The following is a 24,839-nucleotide window of genomic DNA, read 5'->3' as shown; positions in this document are numbered from 1 at the left end:
GTATGCAACTGATTTTTACTGCTGAATTGCAACAATGTGGAGTGTTTAATAACCTCAAAACAACATTATGTCATCTAGCCTGTTGAAACACACAGAACCACACCCAGAAATCTCCTGAGACACACACACTCACACACACACACACACACACACACATTAGCACCAATAAAAAATAATAAAAAAAACAAAACATCTTATTATACTAAAAAAAACCACACTTTTGCCACACTTTTGTTGCTTTTTCCTCTTACACTGATAGTTCCATGAAGAACCTTTAAAAATTCATGGAACCTTTCAATTGCACAAAAGGGTTTTATAGTGGAAAAGGGTTCTTTAGAGAATTAAAATGTTCTTCACACTAAGAAAACTGGTTCTTTTAAGAACTGTTCACTTTTTTGTCCTTTTAGAACCTTTATTTTTCAGCGTGTATGGTAGTCTGGTTAAGATGACAGAAAGTGAAACTCCAGGATCATCCTACTTGAGGACAATAAAGCATATTTCAGGCCTCAGAAGAAAGCATAATGACTACATTTAAAAAGTGTACATGACCTATGCCCTGTAATCCATTTCAGTCTTTCATTGGCTGGTGATGTATGTTTGTCTTACTGTGGCAACGATTCTCTTGACAGCAGCGGCTGAGAGCTCTTCTCCTTTGGGTTCCTCCACCAGCGTCATGCCCAGATACTTCAGCTGAAAGACCATCCCCTCCAGCAGCGTCTCCCGCGTGTCTGTCCAGTTCTCTGGCAGCTCTGCACAAAGACACACATGGGATTAACATGTAGGCATATAAAATGAATAAAAAATCATAAAAAATCACATTCAAACAGATAAATTTGTTCAGATAATGACCGTGTTTTCTTTCCTGTATCAACTATTACAATAACACTCTCCAGATGTGTGTGTGTGTGTGCGCTTAGTGTGTTTCTGTCCTGTATCAACTATGTCAAGAACATGCTTTAGAGATAAGTAATTAATGCAAAAAGCATGACAAATTAAATAAAATTTAACATACAGAAAATATATTTTTATAAAAATAAATGTAAATAATACATTTGCTTTAATATAATATAATATAATATAAAAAATGAATAAATTTACTGCAACACTTTCCGATTCATTTATATCTATTTGAGTAAACTATAGTGAAAATGAGATAGATTAATAACACTTTGTTATATTGGTGTATTGACCAGTATTTATTACTTTATTACTTATTATTTATTATACAATACTTACATATTAAAAAAAACATGCATATTTTAAATGTAAACAACCATGTTTACAGGTAAATTAAGATATTTGAACATATGTTGCTGTTTTGCATAAACTACTCAACTCTCAAACATGATAAACACATAAAATACTAAAGCAACTTCTTTCATCCACTGCTCTTTGACCAGCACCTGCACAGGACAGGAACTCATTGATGTTCATCTCAGTGAATAAGAGGTGCACAGGACAGGAACTCATTGATGTTCATGTTTACATGTAGCCTTATAATGCCTTTCATCCACTGCTCTTTGACCAGCACCTGCACAGGACAGGAACTCATTGATGTTCATGTTTACATGTAGCCTTATAATGCCATTATGGCAGTACTGTGATTAAGTTAGAACTCATGTCAACACAAAACTGTGTTTATGTCCATAATAACAGTAACTATTTATATCACTGTGCCTTACGTGCGCATGTGCTAATGTTGCATGCATTGGTTAAAAAACATGGCAGAACAGAAAATCACTTGGGCCTGCTTTCACAAACAGGGTTTAGATTAAGACAGGATTATGCCTTAGTTAAATTAAAGTAGTTTTTTAAGGAAATGTCAGTGCAAGTTGCTTTAAGTTTAAAAAAAATTGACGCACGGCCAAGTATGCTTACAGCTTTATGCAACACAGACATCATGCACATTATTGATCGGATTGGTCAGGAACACTGGAAAGGAGACATTGTAGACACTTCTGACAAAGAGAAAACTAGTTGCAGGACAAAAAAAAGCTGTAGAAACAAACAGACCTGCTGCATTTAACAAGAGCATTTTGTGTTGTAGTTTAACAAACAAGTGACAAAACGACAGTAAAAAAGAATCACATTTCTTAGCAAATAATCAAAATAGTGGCAAATGGAATGTGAATGGGACAGAAGAGAGCATATTGTAACAATTAGCTCAATACTGTTATTCACAATAATCAGACTACTGGTGTAAATGTCACTGAACCCTCACATAAACCCCCATACTGCCCTGTTCTCAGACAAAGCAATGTATAAAAGTGTGTTTAACCCCAGATCAGCGCTGGCCTGTGACAGAGGTCAAGGGTAGGGGTCAAGGATGCACATCTAATAGACAGTTATCTGCTTCTCTCCACCCCGAATCCATTATATTACAACCTTGCTTAATCCATCTCAGCATGACAGAGAGCCAGCCAAAAAGAAAGAAAGGAGAAAATCAAGAAAGAAAGATAGCAGGAAACTGATCAAATAAAATAAAAAACAATGAAAGAACTAAAAAAAAGACAAACAAATGAACAGAAAACAAAGAATGAATTAAACAAACCAACAAAAACAAGCAAATCAAGAAAATGAACGAAAGAAAGAAACAAAGAATAAGCAAACAAATAAATGAAGGCGAAAACAAAATATGACATGTTAGTTCAGTCTGCGTGAAAACTCGGTCCGTGTACTTTTGCGTCCATAAACCATGACGACAAAACGACGAAAAATGACACGGTTATTGTATTTTAAATGCTATGCTTGAAAACCAAAATTGAAATTAGAACCGTACACACAAAATGCGTGCCCGAAAACGTAAAAGAAGAAAATGATTTTTTTTGCACTTTTAAAACATTTGAAAATGCACAAATTAATATAGAACAAAAAGTCGATTTTAACAAGTTTTCTTGGGCCAAATTTAGTATGATGCTTCTCCCGCACATTCAGTTGAGAACAAACAATGCCAAAAGACTTGATACAGCGAAAAATAGACATGCAGAATATGACCTCTATCATCATAAAATTAGGTAAACAGCAAAGATACGCTTTTTGAAAACACAAAAGAAAGTGAAACTAAACTGGCTGTCGCTGAAGGGACTGCATGTTTTTGTTGTTGTTGTTGTTGTGTTCCACAAGAATACCAACATGTTCTTCTCTGGTTTTATGAAAGCTTTTATTTATTTTAAACAAATTGATTTGCGTCTTTTTTTTCCGAGCGTTGCTTCGCACCTTCGCGCTCGTGCTGATGCGCAAGTATAAACCATCCCAGTCACCTGAAAGCGCCTGTTGATCAAAATCTGACTCCTGCTACAGTATGGAGCAGATAAAGACCAGGCACTAGCACAAATGCGACCACGTCAAATCTAAAACTCGCACATTCGCAAAAATTGTGAAAATGCGACCATTTTGGTTGCAGTCTATATGCAGATGTTTTGCAGCGTGCAGCTGTCACTAGTTCCAACAGCATCATGAAAAACTAAAGTCATCTGCGCTCCCTATAAACTACATTTCAGTTAGCTCAAAAGAATAAAGAAACAAAAGCTATGGGTTTAGAAGAGACTGCAAAATGAAGAACAAAAGAAAATAAGAAAACGAAATGGGTGGACAAATAGGGACCTTAGGCATAACTCGGGGCAGACTTTACATTTACATTTATGCCATTTAGCTACAATTTATCCAAAGCGGGGCGTCTCTACAGTGCATTCAGGCTATACGGTTTTCATCAACCAGAACAATCATAAAAATATTGACGCTAAAAGTGAAATAAAAGAACGTTATGGTAGCTACCGTCAGTAGACGGGAGCTAGCGTTTGTGTATAAAAGACAGTAAAAATGGTAGAAATTAAATTTAGCATTTATTATACATTGAAAAACAATACAAAAAATTTTTTTATGAAATACGACAAATGAAATTATTCTATTCAAAGTCAAAGAAACAAAAACCGACATGAATGAAAAAACGAAAAAAACCCAGCACACGGAAAACAGTTTTTGTGAACAAAAGGAAGAACAAAAGAAACGGCAATAAAAATGAAAGAACAAACAATTGAACAATTAAAACCAAAAGAAAAAAGCAATAATCATGGCTGTGCATAAGTTAATTCAACAAAAAAAGTGTGAAAAACGACAAAAAAATTGACAAAAAAAATTAACAAAGTCAAGAAACAGACAATGAATGAAACAAACCAGCAAAAACAAACAAAAATAAACAAACCAAAAAAAAAAAACAATCCCATCAAAAACAAAACAAAAGGAAGAAAATGCTTGCATTGCGAATAATGTTGTGAGTGTTATTCATTCAATCAACAAAGTAAACGCTAAAAGAAAATAAATAAAATTCAAACAACAACAACAAATTAAATCATTGCATTGCGAATATGTTAGTCAAGGGTTTAAGTGTGCGTGAAATGAAAATGGATATTTACATGGATTTGATTTTGATTTCCATGAAACCCCATGGGTCTTTGGCTGAAGGGGGTTCTCTGAAACCCCCCTCAGAGATCAAATGACAGCGTCACCCCTACAAGAGTTCATTTTACTCCCCAAGACCTTCATAATCGCTCTTCCCCACTGTGACAGATCAATGATCAAAACAGCACGGTTATAACCAAGTCTCATCAGAGCGCTGCTGTTCATGGGCTATAAGCTGGGGTTTGTAACAGAGTAAAAGAAAACGACGCCCCTGATGAAGCTCATTAAGAGTGTCTGTGTAAGCATGAGTGCCATCCGTCTCCATCACAGACACAGACTGACGCTCTCATTGTGTGACAGACGCTTACTTTAACCCTCAATTAACCTTCATTATTTCAAATATTGAAGGACATGCATTCTGTTGATGGTATTTCATGCCTCACTGAGAACTGAATGGGTTCATTTCAGTCTGTTCCCTGACACTGTAAAGTATTTTGTACACAAAAATGGCATGAGATGGCTGGAATTGCCAGTCACAGTCTGAATGACTGACATATAATATCTGATTTATATTTATATATATATATATTTTTTTTTAAATCAGTCAAGGTGTGTTTACAGGTTGCCGAGTGCTTATGATAATAAAATAATCACTGGCTTTGTCAGTATTGGTGAGGTTAGTGGCATCAAATCTCTGAAAGATATTCAGAGATTTATTTTAAAAATGCATAGTTTAGTTTAACAAAATTTTCTAAAATTTTTATGAGTATACACAGTAAAAAAAAACGTAAATACACTGTAAAAATTGACAGTGAATTTAACTGTAAAAGACTGTAAAAAATGCTACAGTAAAAACCTGTTAAATGGTTAACAGTAAATTCCCCATACTATATACGGTGAATAAACGCAAATTGACATTCCCAGAATTCCCTGCATTACATTTCAAATTTGATGTTTTTTTGTTGAAATAAGTTACTCTTAGTTTTTTCTTATCAGTTTGGTATATTAGGGTTGTTAAATGAATGTTGTTAAATTAATGTTTATTGCATTATTTCAGTGTCATGTGTTACCATGATGGTGTTTAATGTTTGTGTGAATAACACTGTGCACCTTCTTTATATGTTATTATTTAAAAACTGCTTGTGATGGGTTTTGGTTCATCATGTGACTTTCTCATCACCACCTGCATTTGGTGGTTATCAGTGTACCTTTTGTAAAAGTACAAAACAGATTTCAGGACTTCAATAGGTTGGTATATTAACATTATATCAGTTAATGAATTTACGGTATTTAACTGTAAATTTAAGTTAAAACCGTAAAACCTAAAATGCTGCTACCGTATTTTTAATGGTAAAATTCCAGCAACCACAGCTGCCGTTTTTTTTACTGTAAATTTTATGGATTTTTTTTTTTACAATGCAAGTTCGTTCTTCAAGAGAATAGTTTTTCGGTCTTTATACTTTTTTACTAAATTTCAAGTTTAATTCAATGCGTTATTTGCCATTTGTATAATTATTTGTGAAATTTACTACCAATTCCTGAGCGAAAATTTCTTCAAGCTTATTCTTGTAGTTCTGCTTTATTTTTGATTGTTGAGCCACTTTTGCGAAAGACAAAAAAAAAAAAACATTTAATCATTTCTATCTATTATTGTGGTATAATTAATTTACGATAAATCTGCTTCTATAGACAGTGTGTCAAAACAAAACAAACTTGATGCACTTCACACGCTAATCAGACAATCTCATCCTGTCGTAGATGTTTTAAGCCAAAATAGGGACCATACTAGAATAAGCAAGTAGTAAAAAGCCTGACTAAGCCAAAGAAGTCCTAAAAGACAATTAATATTCAGTAATATTATTGATTAAACTGTGCTGACACTATTGTATTACATTTGGACCCTTTTAACAGACTGTGATTATGCATTTCCACAGTTATTAATACCATAAATCCACCAAAGTCTTTTATATTTAATTTTTTTTTTTTTTTTTTGATGTACAATTACACTTTATTTTGTTTTCTTATACTTAACATTAAATTACATAAAATTAGTTGGCACTGCTGCGTGACTGTTTCTAATGCAAAGGCTAAGAGAGTGATGGCAAATTTGACACTGGTCTCTCTTTTGACCAACATAATCAATCTCTTCATATATATCCATATTCATAATTGATGAACTGCAACATTTACACTGCTATTTTTCTGTCTTGTACAAAGTCCTGTATGTAAAAGTGACTTGGCTTAACTTGACTAAGCGAGACCTACTTCGGTCCTGTTTTGAATGCTGTCCACTCAACCCTTGCTGTAGTCCTCTTTGACGACTTTAGTGGTATAAGCAAGTGGGGCAACGGTCAGAAACTTATAAAAGCACACATTTTAGACAGAGTTTAAGTCTAACTGGATAGCTGAATTATTCTGCATCACACAGTGCAGAGTCACACACACAGTGAACAGTGATCCACCAGCCCTGTGTGTAAAGAATTGCGGCCTGTAGCATGCTGGGATGCCTGCTGGAGGACACAGGGATGTTGTGATTGGTGAGGATCGTCCTGCTCCACTGAACTTCAAAGAGTGGAAGGAAACAGAATATATCTCACACAGAAACAGACACACCCAGCAGAAAACCGCAAGTGTGTGTGTGTGTGTGTGTGTGTGTGTGTATGTGTGTGTGTGTGTGTGTGTGTGTGTGTGTGTGTGTGTGTGTGTGTGTGTGAGAGAGAGGCACAGAGCTGCTGGGGGTCATTGACATGGACTAGAGACACAAACATACACGATTCCCACTGACCAGATCCACACACATGCCGCGGCCTGTTGGAACAATTCCATATCAATAACTGTGTTTCAAGAACAGCATCCAGACAAAATGAGATCGCAATCTCACTGAACCTGACAGAAACAAGTCCAAAACTTAAAGAAAAAAGTCCAAACTATATCTTACATAAACAATATAAAGTCAACTTTAGAACCATTAAAAAAAAATAAAAAAAATTTTTGCTCTGTGACTTTTCAAACAATGTATATGTGAAAATATATACATATATGCATACACATATATTTGTATATATATTTAAAGTTACAATTGATTAAAATTACAATTAGATTAAATTAAATATATTTTTCTATTTTAATTTATAGAATATTAATTAAATTTATATCTGTTTTATTTATATATATTCTTAAATGTTTTAAATTTGATAAAAAAATTATATGCAATTTTATAAATATCAAAGGTTAATTATATATGGCAATTTTAAATATATATAATTAATTATATATATATAATTTTATAAATATCAAAGGTTAATTGTTATATATAATTAATTATATATATATATATATATATATATATATATATATATATATATATATATATATATATATATATATATTTTATTTTTAATATATATATATTATTTTTTTATTTTTTTTTTTTTTTTTTTTATCAATACTTATTAAATCATCAGACTGACAGAGCTTTAAATAAAACTAACCAGTGCTGTGATATCCACAGCAGCACAGGACGGCAGTGATATGACATAATTAAAGAAAATGAACAGCAGAAACCCACAAACTGTTGATAGGAAAGAGGAGAGCGAGGAACAAGAGATGAATTGGAGAAAGAGAGAAACTTGACAGGTGGAGTAGAGAGGAAACAGAAGTGAGATTAAAGAAATCAAGCCTGCCATGTTTACAGCTCCAATCATAAACAACCTTCAAAGGGAATATCTGCCCAAGATCTGCTGCATGTTTGTGTTTGGATGCATCTGCGAGAGTAACTGACTAATATTTCATAAAGCATCATCTCAAATATTCCCTCATACCCAACACGATCATTAATACACAGCGGTCGGATGAACCGCAAACACATCAGAGGAAGGCGTGAGAAATGTTTCACATCAACACTACAACAGGGGTATCTTGGGTAATATTTACAATGATTTAAAAAGCACTTTTCATTTGGCCTTTTGAGCATTCCATCAATAGCAAAAACATTATTAGATGTCATACGTTTTTCAGAAACCATTTAATTTTTGTGATTCATCTAAAACCGTTCAGTGAATAAATTCAAATCTCAAACTTAAATAAATTAAAATGTGCTATTTAATTGTAATATTAAATAAATAAATATGCGTTTTTTAATATTTAAAAAAAAACAGTATGTACTTTATTTTTTAAATGTAATATACTTTGTAATTTTTACTTTTTTTTTATAAATAAAAATATATTGCCCCTCATTTTGGTGTAATTAGCTATTTCTTCAGTTTAGTGAACTACTACTCAAACGAGTAGCCTGACTGTAGTTTATATTGTAAATAATGCAGTTTGTAGCCTGCAATGCTACGGTTTCAAAGAAGAGCTCTGAAACAGCTGAAAAAAAGCATGTCAGATGTAGTTACTGTATCTGTGCAGGGTGTAAATACTGGTGGAAATGTGGGTCAGTACTAGATAACATCTACACAAGAATTTCACTCCCATCCTCAAACCAGCAGCTGAAGTTAGACACAAACACTGAAAGCTTGACCGTGCTCAAGTTACGTTATCTTTATCACAAAATAAACCAAGACCTCTGCACAAAACAGGTCAGATCATGTGACTTTATTCTAGAATTAATTATATACTATTAGTTTAAAATTTAATTTTTAAAACAACTATTTTCTAATATAAGTACAGATAAAAGTTTGAAAAAAATATTTCATGTTTTTGAAAGAAGACTGCATTATTTGATCAAATATACTTAAATATTATAAAATATTATTTCAATTCAAAATAACAGTTCTCTATTTGAATTGAGCTGAATTTTCAGCATCATTACTCCAGTCTTCAGTGTCACATGATCCTTCAGAAATCATTCTAATAGGCTGATCTGCTGCACAAGAAACATTTCTGATTATTATCATTGTTAAAAACAGTTGATGTTTAATATTTTTATGGAAATCAAGAAACACTACAACTTGAAAGTATGTAGAATTAAAAAATAAATACATGAAGAATCATAATTATTTTAAAGTTTCGGCCGCCAATGCAGTTTTTATTAAGTTATTCGTTTCTAGTTTATTTGGTATTTACTTCAACTAAAAATGAACAAAAATAAAAATGTTGCCTTAAATAAATATTAGTTTTTTTTTTGTTTTTTTTTTTTGTTATGCTTATTTTATTTCAACTAATGACCATGTTTTTATGTTTGTTTGTTTTGTTTTTTTTAATAATAACCCTGCTTCAAAAGACTTGAGCAAACAAAATCAAAATTCTCTTAAAAAAGAAAAAAACTGTATATAGTAAAAATATTCCTAATATATTGGAATATAATTCAATTCAAGAACACCTGAGAAAGATTTAGTGCCAGATTTACTAACAGCTTGCGTTATTGCAAACCATCTTTTGGCGTTAAAATAGTACTGTCAGGATTTTAAAATGAATCATGCAACGCAATTTACTAATGTTTGCTTTTGTCAAATTACTGGTATTATTTAACTCCCCAAAAAGCATGTCTTAAAGCAGGCAGTAATTTGCGCTGCTCTTGGTAGATTGCGCTGGTCATTATGGATATGATCTGTGTTCTTTAAGGTGTGTATTTGTTAGTAAATCACCTGCAGAATTTTCTGCTTTAATGGAATTGCGCTCTTATGCTAATTTGCCCTGTTTAGTAAATCTGTCCCTTAGCCGGAAGATTTAGGAGCAGATATCTCGGATTTTGGTAGGATGAGATGCAATGACACAAACTTACTACATAGGCCTAGGCTTCACCATCTAAACGAAAGCCAGGCTGCGATCAACATGGACAAATGGCTGCTTGGCTGGCACACCTGCTGGAAGTGTCCTAACATTTCTAATTACTGCCTCCCAATTTATCAGTTATTGTCAGGCGTCTCAGGAAGGCCATTAAACTCTGATCCAGTTGGCAGCTATCTCTGGTGTTAATGTAGTGCTATCAAATAATCAATACGATATGACTGCATCTCTTACATTCTTGGCACGAAGAGTGCTGTTGCTTAACTGGAAGTCAAAAGAAAAAGAAGACACCCACTTTTTATGCATCTGTCAGTTATATCATTATGTGCCAAAACCAAATACAGAAGGTTTAAAAAAAAATCCCATCTGAAATATGTCTGCACTAGCCCTTTTCTGTTTGTTTTATAGTTGGCAGAATGAAGCCGCTCATAAGCATGTGCAGGTACATCACAAGCGAGTCCACGTTCAGCAGGAACTAGCTGATGAAACCAGCAGAAAGCCCAGCGATCAGAGGCTTTTCCCCCAGCTGTCAGTCACAGAGACCCCGGAGAAACCCCAGAGCTATTCCACATCTCTCTAGGAAAACTCCTCTTGCCCTGTTCACTAGATTGGATTTGGGCCTCTAAATGAGGGGTTTGGTGGAGATGTTGTTAGCGGGAGCGTCTCAGGCGCCGTGTGGGACACCCAATAGACAATTCAAATCAGGTTGCACAAGGAAAGCAGTGTCTGATTCGTGAACAAATTGTTCAGGGCTGCATTTCCCAAAAGCATTTTAAGACTAGATTTTATTAGAGTAATTTTAGTATTATTTTATATAGTATTATTTTATATTATTGATTAATTTTAAATTGGTCATTTTGTTATTTTTATTGTTTTCTGTGGTTTTATTAAATTTCTATTTAGCTTTATTTTTATTTAGTACTATATTAGTACTTCAACCTAAACCTTATTGTATTTCAGATAAATTATATATATATTAATATATATATTTTAATCTAATATTTATATTTTATTTCAGCTTTATTTTAAATTTTTAATCAATTTTTAATAAATTTAAATTTTTGTTAAAGTTTCAGTCCATTCCTCACACACTTTTAGACATAAATTATTATTATTATTACTTTGGGAAGTACATTCTATTGTACAATAGTAATATATTTCTGTATAACATTTTTTTTTGATGGGTTGTTGTGAAGACCTTTGCGTTTCTGTATGTATTTTGGCCAGAAGAAGGCATCTTAGAGGGAACAGCCTTTGTCTACAATGCCTTAAAATGCTCCCTACATAGGCAGCTCACTAGGTTATGAAACAGAGCCATTATGTTCTCCTCTTCCACACTTCAAACATTAAATTCCGATCCAATTTCCTGGATCTCATTTCCAGGGTCAGGCTGTTTCTTGAATGCACAGACAAGTCATTTCATTCAAGGCCGGTGTTTACATAAAGCTCTGAGTCAGTTTCCTGTGAGTGTCTCAGATGACACTGTAATCACTGACCTGTAATCATGTTCCCTACGGTCTGCACCGACCCATCCATAAAGCGCCACCAGCGGCTTCTTGAGGATACGGCCTCAATGTCAGTCACAGAGCTGCTGAATCAACATGCTGACTGTCTGAGGTTTGCTCTGATTACAGCTCTCGCCGCGTGAGCTCAGGTTTTCCAAACGTGGATCCGCCGTCTGCTGACCAACAGCTGAAAATAGCACTTAGATGGAGACACACTCCAGACTGTAAAAAGAGATTTATACACCCACAAGGATTGTTTGGGAAAACCATGTGTGAAAATTCACCAGTTATTAAATATACAATGTGATGCTTGGTGCAAAAATGACACGCTTATACGCAAATCTGACTACTAAAATACTAAAGATGATTTTTCAAAGGTGCAAATAAAACTAAGATTAGCGGAGTACATAATACTAGTTTAGGCTTTTTCACATTTAACTGAATGTGTTACATGCAGTTTCACAGTTTCTGAAAAATAATTGTTTTAAAGTTAATTTGACACCTTTTTTTCAGTTTAGTCGTGCTTTAAGCGAGTAAAAAGGAATATTTTTGGGTTCAATTCAAAAGTCAATATGCAGCATAATGTTGATTACCATGGTAAATTATTTAGATTCATCCCTCATTTTCTTTAAAAGAAAATTAAAATAAATATTTGAGGTTACAGTGAGACACTAACAATGTAAGTAAATGTGGTCAATATGGGGAGGATTTAAAGGCAAAAAATGAAAAGCTTTTAATTTAATAAAAACACTTATTTACTTATATATTATACATTTATTCTAGAGGTCGACCAATAGTGGATTTTACTGATACCGATAGCTAGGTTGGTCCACACTGGCCGAGAACTTTTTAGATTTTTTGCGGGAGTACTGGACACAAAAATCACGGGAGTGTGCGATATTGGTCAGAAATTCAGCGGGAGAGGGATTAAGAAAACTGTCCCTCGTAGGGCTCAATGAATGTCGACTGTAGAATGCTAAAGCCGAATCCCAGACATTTTGGGCGATTTAGAAATCCCGGCCGGATGCATTTTTTTAGGTCCAAAAAGAGGACATGTCCGGAGAAGAAAGGACATATGGTCACCCTACAATATAACATTGAAACATTCTAGTTCTCTGTCAGCATCGTCCATTATAAAACTCATATTACTTGACCAATTATTACGCAAATAAGCATCAAAGAGTTCCTAAAATGTAATTATAATTTTATGATGATAGAGAAACTTCTGAAAGCAAGAATTTTGAAAGCAAATGATGTGTGATACTACAGCAACCGCAGAGAATAGAGTTATTGTCTATGAGCCCAACTAAAACAATCTCCCACTCACTGTATGCAAACACAAAGAATGTTCAACTCTACACTTACACTCACTCACACACACTCACACACACACACACACACATCACACCATGTTAAACACAATGCTGCTGTTCATCGAAACAACTGACACAAACAATAAAACCAAAAAGCTACAATCCAAACCCACCAGAATCAGAAGATTAACCCTTCAAATCACCAACACCAGTCAGAGTGTCCTGCTTTTACAAAACCTGCCAAGAAAATGTCCAGGTCATATTTCAGTAAGTGTGATAACGACCCAAGCAGTCACAAGGAGGATCACTAACAAAGCTGGGGTCCAAAGGGTTATTTATTTAAGCAGGTGTGCAAAATATGCAAATAAATAGGTATAAGAGCTTAAAACAAAGATTGTAATAAAAACAGTCTAAAACTAGAACTGCAAGTACTAAAAACAGTACCAACTCCCCTCTACAACATCGAGGCTGGAGTTTCGCTTGCTACACAGCACCACAATCATGCCCAAGCTCTCTCTCTGTTCACCCCCAACTTCTAGTGGCGGCCATCTTAAATACACCTTTTTTCCCGCTCTTCCCAAATTGGAACATACCATTTTATAAATAAAAATCTCTTGCCTTTCAACTCTCATTATATGCATGATTTAGAGACAAGTTTAAGTAAATACATAAATACAATTAAAAAGAGAACGAATAAACCAACACATTTGCACTAACATTACCAGTGAAACTCGTGATGGTAGATATTTTCAAAGTCTCTCCATCACAGTAAGTAAGTAAGTGTAAGTAAGTGTAAGTAAGAAAGAAAGAAAAAAATGTTGCAATTCCATTTAGGGAAAATGAGCATGGGCCTTTTTGATTTTTTTTATTATTACTGACATTTTCTTCAAAAAAATTAATAATCAAATTCAAAATAAAAATATATAAATCAAAATAAATATAAAAAAAAAAAAAAAAAATATAAAAAAAAATAACAATATTATTATTTAAATAATATTTAGAAATCAAAATAAAGAAAATATCAAATGTGATTTAGTGCAGTATTTTTTAGAACCACTAAGATATTTATTATTATTGTGACAATATTTTCAGAACAATTCTCTCTACAAATGCAAATTTAACCATATTAACTATATATAAATAACATACAATTCTACATTAATAATATAAAATAACAGTAATGTTTAGATAAAAAAATAAAATGTTATTTATTGCAAATTATGTATTTTGAGATATTTATTATTTATTTATTAAGTATTAAGATTATTATTATTGTGACATTATTTTTATAAAAATTAAGTAATTTTTTATTAAAATGCAGTTTTTTTACAAATCATAATTACACATCATAAATAGTAAACTTTATAATTTTACAGTAAATTATGGCAAAAAAAATTAAGAGTAAAAATACAAAAATAAATTATAATATTAAATCTAATAACCAAACAATAAAAATTTGAGGAAACATGCTTAATTGTCAAAAAAAATAAATTGTAATAGTCCAATGAAAAAGCATAACTTTCTTTCTAATTTCTAAATTTATTCTGTTGATTTGAGGCCGGATATTTTCTCGACGAGTGTCACCCTCTCACACAGATTGATGTGTATTGACCCAGTATTAGATTCACATTAGTGCTGATCACTGCTCAGTCCAGACCCGTCAACATCACATGACCACTGTATTTATCAGCAGAAACAGCCAAGAGAGATTTCTGTAGTACTGCACAACTCAAGAAGCTTACTGCTTTTACAAAACAACAATGCAAAAAAAGACAATTTGATAAGCTTCGGCAATTAAACACGTTAACAAAAACACACAGACTTGTGGATTCTACAGTATCAACACATGACCTCATGCAAGGTTGTTTTGTTAAAATCCATTTCTCTGTAGCGAAAATGAATGGGACTGGAGCGTTACGCTCTACTGAGAAACACAGAGGCTGCTGGGACAGATCTGTGTGAACTCAAGTAGCACAGATCATGCCGTCTGGGACGGGGACGGGAGAGAGATGGGAATGGCAGAATAGGAGGCATTGTTCAGTCAGGAGATAAAACAAGAGATGACAGAGCTGCAGAGGAGGAGGAGGAGAAGAGAGATCTCAGCCTCACACACACACAGATGTGTATTTATGTTGAAGAACTTTCTTTGAGTCCATAAGAATAACTTTGATTATGTATATGCAAATTCAACTTTTTGAATAAGGATGAATCCAAGAGGATCAGCGGAGACACGGTGTGTGTGTGTGTGTGTGTGTGTGTGTGTGTGTGTGTGTGTGTGTGTGTGTGTGTGTGTGTGTGTCATGAGACCCCATAAATAACACCAAGCTTTAAAGAGATTTGAAGGGCTCGGCGCTGCTGTATTTAGCCTCAGGTTACACACACACACACACACACACACACACACACACATCTACAGGTTGCAAAAGGACACAATCAACAGGCTCTCTGAGGATTGTGAAAGACCTGCTGCGTCTTCATTTTATGAACTTCACATTGGCAAATACACTTGTGGCTTTTACAAGACGCTGACAAATCATTACTCACACAGAGGACTGAACAATATCTAAAAACATTATATTGCAGTATTTTTCAGCATTCTGACAATTTTCAATCTCAATATTTACGTATTTGCTCTGAAAAGGTCATTATTTTCCATCAAAGAAACAATCATTTTGACCAAATGGGCAATGTTAAAAATGATCAAATGTATTTTTTACATTATGAAGAATTATATTTAAATTAATTCATATCCACACAATATATCAATACATACATGTTAAACAGTAATAAGAAGTATCTTATGTTCACCAAGACTGCATTTATTTAAAAAAACAAACATATTATTACAATTTAAAATAGCTGTTTTCTATTTGAATATATTTAAAATTTATGTCTGTGATTTTCAGCATCATTACTCCAGTTTCGGTGTCACATGATCCTTCAGAAATCATTCTAATATGATTTGCTGCTCAAGAAACATTTCTGATTATTATCAATGTTGAAAATAGTTGTGCCTTCTGTTTTTGTGGAAATTGTGATATATAATTTTTTTCAGGATTCAAAAGAATGGCATTTATTTGAAACAGAAATCTTTTTTTTAACATTATAAATATTTTGATCAATTGAATGCATCCTTGCTGAATAAAAATATTAATTTCAATCAAAAAATAAAGCTTAATGACCCCAAACGGTAGCCTATTCTACATATATTTTATTCTACAACTAAATTATATGAAAAATGCAACAAGTGCTATTAACATCTTTGTGTGTCATTCTGCAAATGAATCACTGAATCAGAGTGAATCAGAATTAATTCACTGAAACTGACAATTTGAACAGATTCACAGAAACGATCAAAACAGACGTATAGTCATGAGACAAAGAAATGTTCATGAAACTTCTCCAATGACCCAATTAAAAGCACATTAAAATCATTAGGAGGATATTCACATCACCACCAAAATAATCACAGATATATAATTAATGCTCAATACATCACCCAGCCATAGACACAGTCCTCTCATAACATCACTTAATCATGAGAAGTTTAAATGCCCATCAATTTCAAACTGCTTCCTTACAAAATCACTTTCTTAATCTCTTACTGACCCTGATCTGCTTCCAATCTCCGGCCACATAAGCGTGAATGTGTGTGTGTGTGTGTGTGAGCACTGAGATACTAAAGATGTCTGAGGTGGTAAATCTTGAAAAAAAAAAAAAAAAAAAAAAATAGGAGCTCTATTTGAAAGCCGCTGAGTTTCCTGATAACATCAAATTAAATGTTGTAAATATACAGATTTCCGGTTGTCTGGTTTCATTAAATATTCAATTTCAGTTTTCATATTAGACATCCAATAATTTTGCAGCCAATATAAACTACTCAAAATACTTTAATATGAGTATAGTACTCATTTTAAATACTAAAAAAAAAACATTAACATTATGTAAAAATATTTAGTATTTACACACCATAAAAAAGAATAAGTGCTGTTCTATAGTAAAAAGCAATCAGATGCAATGCAAGTGCTGTTCTGCAGTAAAGTATTGTCCAAATATCCAAAATGTGCTGCTTAGTTGTCAAAATTATTTAAATAATCCAATAAAAAATAAAAAATAAATAAATAAATGGCCTTACAAATAGGCCTTATTTACTTTCCAATGTCTTAAATGATTCTGTTGATTTTAGGGTGAAATATGAACCATATTAGAATCAATTCAATTACTAACAGCTTTGGTTAAAGTGTTCTCACAAGTAATTACTTTTATTAAAGTGAACTGACAACTTATGGTCTTCTTTAGAAGTATAAAAAGAATCATTAGTGAACCAGAAATCAAAATAGTCATTAAATTCCCTGCGATTTCCATTTCTTACAACCAGCCTCATGTTGGCATATAATATCTAAATAGGTAGGATCTGCAACTGGCCTACAAGCAAATTTAAAACTGGCTTAAAAGTGATATTTCATATTAGCAAATCCCTACACTGCTTCACGATGCCATAGAGGAACCTTTTTGTCTAAATGGTTCCATTAAGAACTTTTAACATCTGAAGAACCTTTCTGTTTCACAAAAGGTTCTTTGTGGAGAAAGAAGGTTCTTCAGATTATAAAAAGGTAAGAAAGACATGTTTCTTTAAAAAACCTTTGACTAAATGGTTCTTTGTGGAACCAAAATGGTTCTTCTATGGCATCGCTGTGAAGAACCTTTTAAGCACCTTTATTTTTAATAGTTAGCTGTAAGTACTGGAACTTCCACTAAACTCCGTCTGGCTTGTCACAAGAGAATAATGACTGAGTTTCACGTGCCCTTTCAAGTTCATGTGCAGACGTTCAGCCGACCACAAGAGGAAATTCTGCAATTCAAATCTGCCTGTCTTGAGATGATCAGAGCCACAGACAGCTCTGTGGGAAGATGGTTAACGGCTCCGGAAATGACAGAGCTTTTCATTCACCCAACGATAAGCTTGCACAAGATTACTGAAACCAACTGCCTCTAGCCTGTTGAGACCCTGTCCACAGACATGAATTCTTCATAGCCTTCAAAAACTCTTCAATCTGGCCTTCCAAACATAATGCTTTATTTGACGTGACAGTTCCAGCAGGCAAAGTCAGAAGCGCTGCTCAAATGACTATAATAATTCAACGTAAATAATTGTTTTGACTCACTATTGTCTCGGATTTCTAAAAAACGTCACTGGATTCATTCCACTTGTCCAAATAAGCAGCTTTCATTAAAGTGATAGTTCAGCCACAAATGAAATTCTGTCATTTACTCAACCTCATGCCATTTCAATTCAAACTAAAAATAACAGAAACACAGACATTCACTGATAAAAGCAACTTGTTTCATCTGTTACTTAACTTTCTAATAAACAGCATGTCATTGCAAAATGAGAAATGTGTAGTTTAACAAACAGACAAAGCCCAAAACAAAGGTTGCAAAACTACTTTGCATAAATTATTGACATTGACACAATAAATGAATGCATAAAATGGTTAAATTGGTTAAAGTCGTAATAAAATAAATCGGTACATCACTTAAGTGACACTTAAAACAACAATCTACTTATGATATTGCATTTTTTGTTACTATTAAAGACGATAATGCATATTATGTTTTAATTGTTTAATAAAAAACACTTTAATAAGATAAATCAGTACTGCTGATCACTTAATCCACATTTAAACAAAACTTGCATATACATAAACATTAACGCTTATCAAGGGTCAGAATTAATTATAAATTAGTGTATGTAATAACCATGCATATTATGTTTTAACAGTTCTGCATATCGCTTAATTCACACTGAAACATTACAAAAAATTCCATAACATATACATTAATGTCTATCAAGCTCCAAAATTGTAAATTAAATTAATAACTTAATTTATACATATCACTTAATCTACAATAAAAAATACAAAAATCACAAAACAACAATTTTTGTTCTACATATCACTTAATCTACACTTAAGCATACAATAATCATCAACGATCAACGATATTGTATATTTTTTGTGACCAATAAAAAGCCTAAATAAACCAAAACCATAAATTAATGTAATTAAAAACACAAATAAATCAAAAAAAAAACAAATAAAAAAAAACAAATAATATCAAAAACAAAGATAATACAAATAAAAAATAATTTCCATAAAAATAAATATCAATCAACAAAAAAAGTCGATATTCGATACCCATAAATATTATGTGTATGTGACAAAATGTCAATCAAGCTCCATAAAAAGCATCACAAAAGTAGTCCTGTATCAAAGTATCACCACACAATTATTGATATCACAGATGTTCATAAAATACTACATTTATTAGTCATAATAATCAGAACAAATGGTTTTCTGCTAAGTAATATAGTTCATTAGCTTAGGTGTAGGCTTTTTTTTTTTTACATTTGGATCTCCTAATCAGAACTCAAAATCAGAACATTTAGTTTCAAAAAATATATTCTAGAACTTTTGATTAGAAATCCTAAATTCAAGCTCCGGGCACCAAAAGTGGCCACATAATCTCATGATACAGTACTAATCTACAGTCCACTGCTGCTATCTAGAAATGCATCATGATTGGGTGCGTTTGGGGTAAAACTGACTGTGGCTTTCAGGCGTCATGCTGTGAATCTGCTGCGGTGAGATACATTTCCTGTTAAAACAGGCTCAAAAATAACAACTACTGTCTGCTGCACCATTACTGCAGAGACTCTCACAGCTGATACGAGTAAATGTCCTCAGAGCAGGTGAGCTGGAAAAATGTGTCAGTCTTGTGCAGGATGAGGACACGGACCATTAGTAACAAACCCCAACCCAGTCCACTATAAAAGTCACCATGGATACCAAAAGAAAATCAGTCTCAGGTATGATGCTGCCTTCAGTTCATGTTGGAATGATCATGAGATAAGCACACAAAAAAGCACCCCAATGAAGAAAATAATGGGATATTTCAGATTTTTTTCTAGGACTGGACATACAGGTGCTGGTCATATAATTAGAATATCATCAAAAAGTTGATTTATATCACTAATTCCATTCAAAAAGTGAAACTTGTATATCATATTCATTCATTACACACAGACTGATATATTTCAAATATTTATTTCTTTTAATTTTGATGATTACAACTGACAACTAAGGAAAATCCCAAATTCAGTAGCTAAGAAAATTAGAATATTGTGAAAAGGTTCAATATTGAAGACACCTGGTGCCACACTTTAATCAGCTAATTAACTCAAAACACCTGCAAAGCCTTTAAATGGTCTCTCAGTCTAGTTCTGTAGGCTACACAATCATGTGGAAGACTGCTGACTTGACAGTTGTCTAAAAAGACGACCATTGACACCTTGCACAAGGAGGGCAAGACACAAAAGGTCACTGCAAAAGAGGCTGGCTGTTCACAGAGCTCTGTGTCCAAGCACATTAATAGAGAGGAGAAGGGAAGGAAAAGATGTGGTAGAAAAAAGTGTACAAGCAACAGGGATAACCGCACCCTGGAGAGGATTGTGAAACAAAACCCATTCAAAAATGTGGGGGAGATTCACAAAGAGTGGACTACAGCTGGAGTCAGTGCTTTAAGAGCCACTACGCACAGACATATGGAAGACATGGGTTTCAGCTGTCGCGTTCCTTGTGTCAAGCCACTCTTGAACAACAGACAGCATCAGAAGCGTCTCGCCTGGGCTAAAGACAAAAAGGACTGGACTGCTGCTGAGTAGTCCAAAGTTACGTCCTCTGATGAAAGTAAATTTTGCATTTCCTTTGGAAATCAGGGTCCCAGAGTCTGGAGGAAGAGAGGAGAGGCACACAATCCACGTTGCTTGAGGTCCAGTGTAAAGTTTCCGCAGTCAGTGATGGTTTGGGGTGCCATGTCATCTGCTGGTGTTGGTCCACTGTGCTTTCTGAGGTCCAAGGTCAACGCAGCCGTATCCCAGGAAGTTTTAGAGCACTTCATGCTTCCTGCTGCTGACCAACTTTATGGAGATGCAGATTTCATTTTCCAACAGGACTTGGCACCTGCACACAGTACCTGGTTTAAGGACCATGGTATCTGTGTTCTTAATTGGCCAGCAAACTCGCCTGACCTTAACCCCATAGAAAATCTATGGGTTATTGTGAAGAGGAAGATGCGATATGCCAGACTCAAGAATGCAGAAGAGCTGAAGGCCACTATCAGAGCAACCTGGGCTCTCATAACACCTGAGCAGTGCCACAGACTGATCCACTCCATGCCACGCCGCATTGCTGCAGTAATTCAGGTAAAGGAGCCCCAACTAAGTATTGAGTGCTGTACATGCTCATACTTTATGTTTACTTTTCAGTTGGCCAAGATTTCTAAAAATCCTTTTTTTTTGTATTGGTCTTAAGTAATATTCTAATTCTCTGAGATACCAAAATTAATATTAAATGTTTATATTAAATGCATTTTACAAATATTTTTCTATTTTTTTTACAATGTGTGTGTGTGTGTGTCTACATATATTTATGTGTGTGTGTATGTGTTATTATAAATGTGTGTGTGTGTGTGTGTGTGTGTGTGTGTGTGTGTGTGTGTTCAAATGTATATATATATATATATATCTATAGATAGATAGATAGTCAAATGGTTCACATTAAATATTTTATATTTTATACTAATATTTGTTTATGTATAGTATATGATATATACTATACATCAAATGGTTTCATATAATTTATACTAACATATATATATATATATAAAAAAAAAATATAATAAAATTATTACAAATGTTTATTATTTTTTTTATAATTGATTGCTTATAAATACATTTTCTATACATATATAAACTATTCATGCTTTAATATTTTATTTTTAAGTATTTCAAATATTTTACAATTGAATATTTATATACTATATTTTATATACTATAATATTATTCAGCATATTATTTAGAACTAATAAAATAAAAAAAAAATAAATATAATATACTTAATAAACTTTCATATAATTCACAATCTATAAAAATAATACATTATTTATAGAAATTTATACAAAGTTACAAATATTTTATTTATAATGTTACAATATATTTTATAGATAATATACATCACATTTCTTCAATGCGGCATAATCTATTTATTTATAGAAATGTTACAATGTTACAATATAGTCAATACACATCAATATTACAATCATCACAAATAAATAATGGAGTCAATACTGATCTATATTAGCATGGTCACCAATATATCATGCATGCCAAAACCCAAACATGACAGTGTGCTGACATCAGTCTGACAGGCAGCTTAGAGTGTTTGTGGAGGGTTTCCCCATAAAAGCAAACAAAAAGGTCACCATGCAGGCAGTTAAGCTTGTTTTTGTGAACCGCCACCGTGCAGCAGATGGACTGAACTCTGCTGTCTGTGAGACTTACACACTGCATCTGAGATCAAAGACACCTCTGGATCCAGGAGAACACGAGCAGCTGAGACCAGCAGTGCACGTGCTCAGAGATTTAAAGAAATACTTCACCCAAAAGACAAAAAGCTCTGCATTGACTCATCCTTGTATTGTTCTGAACCGCATGACCGCCTCTCTTCAGGAACCAAAAAATGCATTTTTGAAAAATTTCTTGAAATGTCTTTAAACATATTGGCTGGCCATTTTGATATAGTAAAAGTGAACGTGGACTAGTGCTTTCAGGGTTCAAAAGAAGCATTATAAAATGCGCATACATAATTTATAATATCATATCACATCTTCAAGCCATAGGAAACCTGTGTGTGAGGAACAGGCCCAAATTTGAATCTTTACTCACTTAAAAAAGCTTTACAAAATTGTATTTTGATGCCACTCTCGTGTCCAAACATCACCTTTTCAAATGATCCTGACTTAAATTTCTTTGCTTCTCGAACAATATTTTTAAAGGTTTCAGGAGAATGCAATGAAACGGTCAAAGGAACCACAGAAATATAGAGAATACCAGAGACTGGTCTCTTCCTTCACAGTCTTTCTTGCTTTTTCCCCAAATAAAGCAGGTCCATGTACATCTAAAAAGCACTGCCTAGCAACACTGGGTTGCCAGGATCAGACCCATTCCACTGCCATGTTCTCCACAGCAAGACAAAACACCAGAAGCTGATCATATACATCTGATTCATATCGATCCAGTCGAGCTGTATGTTTTCTATTGGCTTAAAAGAGTCGGTTCATAAGAATCATTTGTTCGGGAATCGTGCAACAGTGATCTCCATGTGTATTTACAACTCCCCCAGAAAACAACCGACTCATAAGAATCATTGGTTCTCGAATCGGGGTACATCGATCGCGCTGTTTGTTTTGATTCACTTTAAAGAACCAGTTCATAAGAATCATTTGGGATTCGCACGACATTGATCTCGCAATATGTTTGAGCAATGTGTGATCAAAAAACAAGGACCTGCTCATAAAAGTCTTTTGTTCGGGAATCGGGGTTTTGCTTTTGATTCACTGTAAGGAACCGGTTCAAAAGAATCGTTCGTTCGTGAATCGTGAATCGAACAAACACTGATCAACTGTAGATTCAGTGAATATCAGCGCAGGACAAACTGTCAAAAATCGAACGCCGGGAAAATCATTCGGTTTTTGTATTTAAAAACGGAATCAGAAACGGTTCTCGGTTCTCAACCCTTTTTGGACACAAATCGATATAAATCAATACAATATACACAAAGCAGTCATGACAATATGCGCAATTTCCTGAAAACTGCTTTTAAATTGTACTAACACATAGCTGACTAACAAACAGCGGAGCTTGAAAACTTGAACAGTTCGATGGTTTGTTATGAAATGTCATGTAAATGCGAGTAAATTTCTGCTTTAACACACAAGTTAAAAGCAACTTTGACTCTGAACTTCGTAACAGATATAAACAAGACCTATAGCGACCGTCTCCAAGCAAATTCATGAAGAGTGACAGGCGTAAAACTCACTTTTATGTTTACCAGAGGTCCACGACTGTTTAGCCAGACTGGGACTGCGAATGATCGCGCGCCCGGCGGATTTTAGCGCGTCCATGATGAATACAGTTTATTGTGATAATTAATAATCCTGAGAGCGCGATCCTCCGGCGGTCCTCTGCCCGATCGAGCCTGATCCTTTCCCCGCAGGAAAACTTTTCTGACAGCCTGTGATTTTCTTCCTTTTCCGCGGATGATCCCGGGTGGATGCAAGAACATGCTCGCCACGGCGGGCGGGGCTTAGTATGTAAATTAACCGGATAATGGTCCGTCATGACGCTACCGTGAGTGGGCGGGGTTCGAGTATGTAAATTAGCCAGATAACATTGACTGGGCGGAGCTTCGCGTGTGTCTTTAAACAACATGCCTTTTGACTTGTGTGATTAAAACAAATTATTAATGGATAAACATTTTATTTTATAGTATTTGGACGATTTGAAACACGCATAACATTACGGTTAGGAATAATATGGATAATGGTAAAAATGTAATAACTGAATAAAACAACATTACACGAGAATAGAGAAAAATACTGAATATTTTAAAAAAGAATATTGCAGATATAAGATGTTCTCTTTTTATTTAGATCTAGTGTTAATGTATAAACCTTATTATTATTATTTGCATAACAAATAAGTACAATTAATTTAGAATTCTAGTAGCCAATTGTATTAGATTCTGTCATGTAACAGTAAGTAAAGGGATTTTACACTAATGTTTACAGAAAAAAATGTTTTGTGTTGTTATTTTAAAAACATTAGTATTCTGATATAAGTAAATGGCACAGCTGCACTACTGAAAAATTTAGAATCAACTGAAAATTACAATTTAGCTAAAAATGTAGTAGCCAACTGTATTCGATTATATCATGCATTACTAAAAGTATATTATATTAATGTTTCCCAAAATAAAAATTCAACTGCATAATT

At 33.7% G+C, this 24,839-nt stretch overlaps 1 protein-coding gene across 4 annotated transcripts in view; it reads right to left on the bottom strand.

Annotated features, from left to right (window-relative positions):
• The window catches only part of LOC109098248 (low density lipoprotein receptor adapter protein 1-B-like), a 44,508-nt gene extending 20,344 nt beyond the window's left edge, over window positions 1-24,164 (bottom strand). For 2 of the 4 annotated variants that reach the window (XM_042737505.1, XM_042737507.1), the window contains exons 1-2: window positions 23,884-24,164; window positions 607-749 (exon numbers count right to left, since the gene is read on the bottom strand). In XM_042737505.1, the coding sequence (XP_042593439.1) occupies window positions 607-749; window positions 23,884-23,968 (228 nt within the window). In that variant the 5' untranslated portion in view covers window positions 23,969-24,164. Of the gene's footprint in view, window positions 1-606; window positions 750-1,878; window positions 1,988-23,883 lie in introns of those variants that run through there. The other 2 variants (XM_042737504.1, XM_042737506.1) reach the window with 2 other exon arrangements.
• Between the last annotated feature and the right edge of the window lie 675 nt (window positions 24,165-24,839).

The sequence above is a fragment of the Cyprinus carpio genome, chromosome B13 (genome assembly GCF_018340385.1).
Source record: "Cyprinus carpio isolate SPL01 chromosome B13, ASM1834038v1, whole genome shotgun sequence".
In the NCBI taxonomy this organism is placed as follows: Eukaryota; Metazoa; Chordata; class Actinopteri; order Cypriniformes; family Cyprinidae; genus Cyprinus; species Cyprinus carpio.
The sequence above is the reverse complement of the archived record's forward strand: the minus strand, read 5'-3'. Positions and strand labels throughout refer to the sequence as shown.